This window comes from Arachis ipaensis, chromosome B5 (genome assembly GCF_059453495.1).
Source record: "Arachis ipaensis isolate K30076 ecotype BB chromosome B5, ASM5945349v1, whole genome shotgun sequence".
NCBI classification, from domain to species: Eukaryota; Viridiplantae; Streptophyta; class Magnoliopsida; order Fabales; family Fabaceae; genus Arachis; species Arachis ipaensis.
Window position 1 is genome coordinate 23,325,097 of NC_142440.1, and position 10,033 is coordinate 23,335,129.

The following is a 10,033-nucleotide window of genomic DNA, read 5'->3' on the forward strand; positions in this document are numbered from 1 at the left end:
TAAAATTTTATTTAATTATTTTTGTTAAAAAATAATTTTCTTAAAAATTACATCTCAATATAATATATTAGCTCATAAATAGCTAATTATTTAATTTTCAAAAATCTGGGGTCTTACAGGAGCAGTGGTAGATACTTTGCATGGGCATATGTTGTTGACTTATCCACGAAGAGGGTGGTACCTAGTAGACAGAAGATGTGACACCTAATGTACCGCTGAATTGACTCTTATGTGTCTAAAGGTTGTGTGTCTCTAATATGGCAAACTCATGCAAGCTTTATGTAGCTTTTAGAAGAACTACTCACGATAGGTTCGCTGCCAAAAATGGCCAGACTCTAGGTGACCAAGAAGTATTGACTGCTATTAGTCCAACCTGTCACAATCTCTGATCTCTATCAATCAGTAGGTCGAATATGTGTAACACGTCCTCGAGTGTTACTATAACCTCACCAACTGGCAATACAAATGTATGGGTCTCTGGCCGCCATCTTTCCACAAGAGCAAATAGCATCGTGGAATGCCCTCTGATCACTCCAACTCTCGAGAGCTAGTAGAATTTCGTGATTCGTAAGGCTTGTTCAACCGTCGGATGCCACATCTCCGACTGGTCAAGTTTACGGGATAAAAGATTCTTATTAGCCTGGTACAAGACAATTGAAAATAAAAAACAACAAAACTATTATATAATATTTCAAAAATTAAAATGAAAATTAACTCCACTTTCATAAAATACAAATAAATAAATAAATAATATCAAATTTGAAACAATAATACAAAAATAACTACAAAAACAAAAATAAAAATAATTATAGATAATTTGCATTATTATTTATATTAATTATTAAAATTAAAAAATACAAATTACAACAAAATAAAAATAACATTAAAATGGAAATAAAAAATAATTATATCAAATTCAAAAAATTACATTTATTTTAAGTTTATGTTATTTATTAAAATTAATAACTACCAACTAGTACAAAATACAAATATTATAACATAAAAGAAAATCAAAAGTAAAAAATTTGAAATTTTTTATATCCATTTATATTATTCATAACAGAAGATAAAAAAATACTTATACAAATTAGAATATAATAATAATAATAATTTTATAACAGAAAATCAAAACATAATTACACTAACAATAATACATTTTAAATACAAATTAAAACTCTAAATTAACAAAAATACTAAACTTACATAATTAGGCTATCCCAAATAATTAATAATGTGATCTTCTGCAGACATATAATCATGTACCATTTTTGCAAGCAACACACTAGTCACTCTCAATCTCACTCTCACAAAAAATATCACCTTCTTTCCTCTCAATAACAATCAAAATCCAGGTTCAAAGGATTTTTAATGAAAATGAAACAACGAGGCCTTCTCCCCTCCCCCTTTTAAAGGCTCCAACGCGTTAAATGCATAGCCTTCCCGGAACATGGATATTGGATGCATGGAGACCAACCTGTCAAGTGATCAATATGTAGGGTGCGTGTTGTCCAAGGGAACGACACATGGCTGGGAGACGCTGACAAAGGTGCATCGAAATTAAGGTGGAAATCTTTGCTCTTGCAACACGGATGGTGCGTGTTAGCTGCATGCATGACATGTGGCTGGGGACGTTGACAAAAGTGCATCGAAATCAAGCTGAGAATCCCTACTCATACAACACGGATGGTGTGTGTTGGCTGCATTGCGACACGTGGCCAGGAATCCCTGCAAAAGGTGCATTGGAACCACGCGAGGAATCTCTGCAAATTCAACACGCAGAGTGCATGATGACCGGGCTTGACACGTGGAGAATTTCTGTGAATTTCTGCTGAGAATTTCTGCAAAAAGTAATACGTTGCATGCGTGTTAAAGCAGTATACAAAATAATTTCTGACACATTCACATTCCTGCAAAATACTCCAAACCTCAAAATTAAACAAAATCACATATCTCTTCATATATAAAATAATTTCTGCTTTAAAAAAATATTATCTTTTTACAAAATGATATTTATTTCTAATAAGTTGTCTCTTAAATTTTTTTTTGTTAAAATAAAAACCGATAATCATCCTTGATTAGTGTGTTAAATTTAAATTATACACCTTGGGTATAAACTATGGTTGCTAGATAATGAATGATATATACTTGAGATTTTTCTGATCTATTGCTATATTGATGTTTTTTATATTATGTTTATATCTTTTTTTTTCCTTTTTTATAATCTACACATAATATTTCAAGTTATCTATATAATTTTTTCTTGATATTATTTAATGCAACTAAGATCTTTTTTCCTAACTAATAAGTACTGCTATCCATACAAGTCTTTTTGGCATACAAGTCATACAAGTTAATCCTAACCCAACAAAATCCACTTACATAACGTGCCCGTAAAATCATGTTGTTCTTCTTTGTATCCAGCGTTCCTCCTCCTCCTCCTCCTCTTTCTTCTTTTTCTTCTTCTCCTTCTTCTTTGTATTTCTCCTCCTTTTTCTTCATGTGTTTCATCTTCATGGTCATTTTTTTATTACTGTTGTTGTTGCATTTTTTTCCCTCTTTATTTTTTTCTTCTTTGTTTGATTTTTTTCTCCCAAGAAGAATTATGAGAACATGAAATAAGAAGATGAAGAAGAAGAAGTAGCAGAAGATGAGGAGGAGGAAGAGGAAGAGGAAGAGTTTTGAATTATGCAGAACTTTTCAGCACACATACACCGAAAATTCTTAAATAATACACTCAAATATCTTCGTGTTACACCCAAATATCTTCGCGTTACAATCGAATTTGCTGCAAATACAGAAAAATATTTCCTCTAATGCTGCATTTTTTCTTCTTTTTTTCTTTATTTCTTTCTTTCTTTTAGTTAAATGAATGTAAGTTCGTCATCTTTTAAGTAATTTTGCAGTATTATGTGTTTCTTCTTCTTCTTTGTTTGATTTTTTTGTTTTTATTCTTGTTAAGAGAGTAAAACAAGAAGAAACTTGAGAAGGTAAAACAAAAAGAAAAAGATGAATAAGAAAAAAAGAAGATGGTGATGATGATGAAAAAAAGAAGAAGCAGCAGTAGAAGATGAGGAGGAAGAAGAGTAAGAGTTTTGAATTATGCAGAACTTATCAGCACACATACACCGAAAATTCTTAAACAATACACTCAAATATTTTCGTCTTACACCAAAATTTGCTGCAAGTACAGAAAAATATTCCCTCTAACACTGCATTTGTTTTTCTTCTTCTTTTTTTCTTTATTTCTTTCTTGCTTTTAGTTGAATGAATGTAAGTTCATCACTTTCCAAGTAATTTTGTACCATTATGTATTTCTTCTTCTTTGTTTGATTTTTTTATTTTTATTCTTGTTAAGAGAGTAAAATAAGAAGAAACTTAAGAAGATAAAACAAGAAAAAAAATGAATATGAAAAAGAAGAAGAAGAAAAAGAAGAAGAAGAAGAAGAAGAAGAAGAAGAAGAAGAAGAAGAAGAAGAAGAAGAAGATGATGATGATGATGATGATGATGATGATGATTCTGACAAAAGAAGAAGAAGCAGCAGAAGATGAGGAGGAGGGAGAAGAGTTTTGAATTATGCAGAACTTATCAGCACACATACACCAAAAATTCTTAAACAATACACTCAAATATCTTTGTATTACACCCAAATATCTGTGTTACGTCCAAATACAGAAAAATATTTTCTTTAATGCAAAACTTTTACATTACATTCAATTCAAACCATCAACGATGAACAAAAATTTTACAAACAAAAATAACATTATTCACCTACAAAATCATAAACTACTAATAAAAATATTAACTAGAATCGAACCACACCTCAGCCACTTGATTGGATTGAAAACAATAATCAATTTTATTCTGGTTCAATTGACAATTTGAACTTGAATTATTCATTATCTTAAACAACGAGATAACTGATGATGGAAGAGAAGGAAGAAAAGGAAGGACGAGAAGAAATTCTAATCAAAAAAGAGGGAGAAAAAGGAGGAGGAGGAGGAGGAGGTGGTGGTGGTGTTGGTGACGACGATAACGAAAGAAAAAAATAACGAAAAAGAAGAAGAACGTGCAGCAAGAAGAAGAAGAAGAACATGCAGTAATGATACGAAGAAGAACGCGTGCACGTAAATATAAATAACTTGTATAAATTTGTATCAAAAAATAATTTATATGTGAAGAATAAATGTAAATTAATCTTGTTCTTTTGAGATCTAAAAATAACACGTTATCATACAAATGCACGGGCTACTATACTAGTATATATATATAAGAGGAAGAGGGTCTATGTACATCTCAATCAACAAAAGGTGCATGCATGATGCCTGATGTATGAATGGGTGATTTAATTTCTTTATATATAATATATATATTCTTACTGTTTGACGAGTGACTTGTTATGTATGATTTCTGTTGAAAAACTTGATATATCAATTAATAGAAATTAATAAATAAATTGATTTTTTAAAAATAATGTTAGATAAATAATTAAAATACAACCAAAACCACATATATTAAAAAAAAAAAAAAAAAAGCAGCCACTCGTTTAGATAGCATTATTATTTTATCAAAAACGTCTATATGGTTTATGATGATCATTGTTAATTAAAAAGGAATGCATAATCATTGGATTCGTTCTTTAATCTAATCATCAATTGAATATAACGAAGAATTCATATAATTTATACTATTTACAAATATTATCAACATACAAGAATATTATATTTTGAGTAATTTACTTAATATACTAAAACTGGATTTTCTCCCGACTAATGAAGATGAGGTGTCGATCCCTCGGGATTCTATTTTCCCTCCAAAATGAATATACTATTCTCTATTCTAAATTATTTTATACAAAATATCTTTATTATAATTATATTATAACTAATATTTAATGAATAATACATAATTATACTAATTTAGGAACATATCTTCATTATAATTATATCAAATCAATATTTAATGCATTATTAACCTACTTATCAATTATCAATTAAAAATACTTTTAATAATAATAATAATAATAATAATAATAATAATAATAATAATAATAATAATAATAATAATAATAATAATAATAATAATATATGATAATGATATGATAATGACACCGATCATGGTAATCATGATAAGAATATTTGATTCTAATCATAAAATGATCAAATCTTATGATATTAATAACGCACATTGATTTTAAATATTTTTACTCATTTTAATTATATTAATTTCAAAAATATTGATATAGTTCTAATTCTTATTCATTATCCAATAATAATAATAATAATAATAATAATAATAATAATAATAATAATAATAATAACTTGAAAAACTGTATATAATCTATTTCAATTACCCATGTATTATTATTAAAATTCTATATGTTCCTAAATATAAGTCTTGAAAAATACGATATGGCACGGGCTATTAGTGTAGAGTTGTTTAGGTTTGTTTAGGAAGATATAATAGAATTTATATTTCTAAATCTACTTAATATACTAAAACTGGATTTTCTCACAACTAATGGAAGTGAGGTGTCGATTTCTCATTAATCTATTTTTCCGCCAAAATGAATGCACTATTTTTGCTTCTAAATTTATTTTATAAAAATATCTTTATTATAATTATACTATAATTAGCATTTAAGTAATAGTACATATTATACTAATTTAAAAAATATCTTTATTATAGTTATATAAAATCAATATTTAATGCATTATTAAACTACTTATCAATTATCAATCAAAAATATTTTTAATCATTTTAATAATAATAATAATAATAATAATAATAATAATAATAATAATATGATAATGGCACCGGTTATTAATAACCAATTTATATTTCTCTAAATAAATTTATTTTAAAAAAAATATCTTTATTATAATTATATTACAATATTACAATTAATATTTAATGAATAATGCACAATTATACTAATTTAAGAAAATATCTTTATTATCTATCTATTTATTCTATCTATTCTATTATATAAAAATAAGATTTTTACACTTAATAACAGAACTGATGTGACATGCTCTTAATGTAAGACTCCTAATTTTTTAAAAAATTAAATAATTAATTATTTATGAACAAATATATTATATTAAAACGTAGGTTTTATTATTAATAATATTAAACTATTATTATTATTATTATTATTATTATTATTATTATTATTAAAAAAGTTTAAAAGAAAAAAAAAGTTAAACGTAGATATTTATATATGCCTGCATATATAAGGACACATGCACCTTAGTCATCATATAATTCCATTTCCTTTTCTTTACTTTACCGAAAACCAAAAGGAAAAAGAAAAAGAAAAAGAAAAAGAAAAAGAAAAAGAAGGAAACGTGGACTAGGTGCATGAATATATATATGTGTAACTTGACACCTAATGAATCTTTTATATCCACAAGTCACCATTAGCCTTAACTATCTTCATTTTCTTTCACTCAACACCGAACATAAACCCAAAGAAAAGAAAAAGAAAGGCCGAGAGAGAATGTGATGCTTCCATGGAACCGTGAGTTTCTGACTCTAATTTCTTGCAATCCGTAACTCCAATAAAAAATATAGTTCGGTAAAAATGTTCATATTCTTTTTCTCTACGCGTTGGCGTTATTTTTGTCTGGTAAAAGTTGACGGTGACGTAGCTCCTCTTCTCCTTGAGTTCGGCTAACTGGAGTTCTAAGAAGCACAGACGATTTCTAACGCTTTCTTCTTCAGCAGCTCAATCAAAAAGCTTTTCCGGAGCTTTTGAGGATTTTGGTTCCGTACGAAGGTAGGGAATTTTATTTTGAAATTAACTGTTTGAAACTATGAATGTCATGGAAGTCTAGTGAGTATTTGTAAATAATTTAAGATTATTTGGAATGACTGAATGATGAATTTGATGAATATGTATTTGATTTCTTGATTGAAAATAGGTTGAAAATGGTTCAGTTGGGACCGAAAAGAGTGGCTAAGCCCGAGTTTTAGGGAAAGTGCTGTCAAAATTTTATAAAATCTGAGGTTTTATTTGAAAAGTTATTTTAAAAGATTTGGTTTTAGAAAATTAAATTATTTGAGATTTATTTAGTTGAGAAAATGTGTGTTCTATTTTAAAAAAAAAAAAACTCGATTTATTAAAGAAAAATATCATGTTTTAAATCCAATTTTGTAAGGAGAGATTTTGTTTTAAGTGTTGTTTTGAGTTCGGTTTTTTAAGAAAAGGAATCTTTGTCACAGGAGAGCAGGGAACAAGAATTTAAAGAATATATTAACTAAAAGGATCTCTGCCACAGGAGAGCCACTACAAAAAAAAGGGTTAAAATGGCGGTTTTTTAAGGTAATTACGGCGGTTACAACCGCCATTATTACCGAAAATGGCGCCCCCAAGAAACGCCGGAATTCTGGGCGCCATTCTGGTTATTACGGCGGTTTTTTTGAAAACCGCCGTAATAACCAGTGGATAATACGGCGGTTTTTGGACGGTTAAAATGGCGGTTTTTAACTGCCATTTTAACCAAATAAAACGGCGGTTTTGTGGTTGTTTAAAATGGCGGTTTGTAACCGCCGTTTTTACCTGGATTTAATGGCATCTTCTCGTTTAAAATGGCGGTTTATAACCGCCGTTTTTACCTGGGTTTAATGGCATCTTCTCGTTTAAAATGGCGTTTCTAACCGCCGTTTTTACCTGGGTTTAATGGCATCCTTCTCATTAAAAATGACATTTATAACCGCTGTTTTTACCAGTATTTAATGGCATCATTTTTGTTTAAAATTGCATTTTTTAACTGCCATTTTTACCAGAATATAATGGCACCATTTTTGTTTAAAATGGCATTTTTAGCTGTTGTTTTTACCTAATTGCAATTTTATACTTTTTAAAATGAGATTGAAACTATGTATTTAAAGTGACATTTTTAGAACTCAAATTTTAAAATCTCATAATAACTAAAAAGCATAACCTTGAATCAAACATCATAACAAGATTTTTAATTCATACACATTCTCCGAAAATAAAAAATCATAATCCAAAAACAAAGTATCTAAGATAACATTTTTCAATAATTTGTCTTAACATATATCTATAATACTTAATACATGAAATCTTTATCATACAAGATCATGCTTCTTTGTTGCTCGCTCCAAAAGACCTACTTCCTAACTCTCTTGGTGATGGAATCTCACTCTCTTGATCCAATCCCTACAACAAAAATATAATTATGAGCACAATAAAAAAGAATATAAAACTGAATCTGAAACTATTAATATAAAATTATTCAATCAAAAACGAAAAGATCAAAGATCACATAAAACTGAATCTGAAACTATTAATATATAATCTAACAAAGCAACTTCTGCAAGAGAGGCTTCTCTAATGCACAAGTACTTGGAGGTCACATGAACCTTCATAGGAAGGACAAAGCAAAGATCAAAGAACAGCAACAATTTTCTTCTTCTTCAAATCAAACTACTCATCATCAACAATTTTTATTGGAGGGGAATCTTGGTAGTAACAATGATAATAATAATAATAATAAAGAGCTTTTAAATGTGCCTCATCAACCACTTATGGACGATGAAACCAATAATAATAATATTGTGATGATGAGGCAGTTACCACTCTTTTCAGAATCATCATCATCACCTCCTCCTCATCATCATCTTCAACAGCAAGAGGATCAAATTTCTGGTCAACAAGGTCCCTCATCATCTTCAGAATTAGACCTTGAACTAAGATTAGGGCTTGAGCCTCCACAAGGATCTAATTCATCATTAGCTAGCTACTACTTCAATCTAATTTTGGTTATTATAATATTAACTTAGCTTCTTTAAAATGTTTCTTAGCATTCTTGCTTGCACCTTTTCATAGGAATCAATTGTTGATGGGCTTTTAATTAACAAAGTTAAAGCTAGCTTCAAAAGTCAAATTTTAAAATTGACCCAGATTCCCTTAAGAGTCCAAATATAACACATGGAATAAGGTATTAAGAACATAAATTGTATTTTGTACCTGTGAAATTTGTTGAGTAGGGAACATTCTAGCCAATTCCACTGGAATTTTTCCTCCTTCCTTAGAAGCAATATAGGATACTAGTGCTTGCAATTGCGCTTTAACAGTATCCAACTCTTCTTGCACATTTGGACCACAAGTAGTTGATGTGCCAGCATCATTTGAAGAACCTAAATTCATTTGACTAATTCTTGTAGTGTTGTTCTTGAAAGCAACTGTTGGAACAGCTCCCACGCCTAAACCTCGAACACGACCAGGGTGCTCTTTCCCAAGAACTACTCCAAGAGCATCAAGAGGAGAATTAACGGTTAATTCCACCGCTTGTTGACTACTATATGCTTCAATCTTCTCCTACATATATAAAAAGAAAGGGAAAGAATCAAACATAATATTATCTTATAAAAAAAAAGAAAAAGAAATACAAACAAGTTACTTATTTCACTTTAGTCTTACCGCTATTTCTTTAGCCTTTTCATTAACATAACTTCCATCTATTTTCTTGTGAGTGATATCCCACATTTGAACCCTACTAACTTCTTTTCCCGTCTCTTCCGTCTAAATTCAAGAAAAGTAGAAAGACTCAATCAAGAAATATATCATCCAAGAAAAGATATGCATAAAATTAAGTAACTAACAGCAACAATATGTTCTATTTGAGAAGCAGAAAAGGAATTTAGAGAAGCAGAAAAGGAAGCTAGGAAAAATTATTTTATGTTTTTGATTCATGTACTATATAGGGAAAAATCTTCTACTATCCCATGATTTTGTAAAGGGTTACATGAGAATTTGTGAAATGATTGATTCTACAATCCCTTTCTCAAAAATGGATTCAGTTGGTTTGAAAGCCCTGTTTTTCAGTGAAGGTTTTAAGCCATTAAGTTAACCCAAGTGGCAAGCAAGATTAAATGTTTATTGTTACTTTCTTTTTCTAAATGCTGCCAGCTTCTATTCTTTTGGATGCACTATTGTCAAGGTTGAACGAAAATGTGCATGAGTGAATGCAGAATGCCTACTAGATACTACCTAACTAACAAATA

General features: G+C 29.1%; 1 protein-coding gene across 1 annotated transcript; it reads right to left on the reverse strand.

Annotated features, from left to right (window-relative positions):
- Positions 1–7,953: 7,953 nt before the first annotated feature.
- LOC107643324 (uncharacterized) lies at positions 7,954–9,515 on the reverse strand. Its single transcript, XM_088488847.1, has 3 exons — positions 9,450–9,515; positions 8,997–9,347; positions 7,954–8,186 (listed from the first exon to the last, which is right to left on the reverse strand). Exons 1-3 carry the CDS (start codon positions 9,513–9,515, stop codon positions 8,106–8,108), a joined length of 498 nt encoding a protein of 165 aa, XP_088344973.1. The 3' UTR covers positions 7,954–8,105.
- Positions 9,516–10,033: the final 518 nt, after the last annotated feature.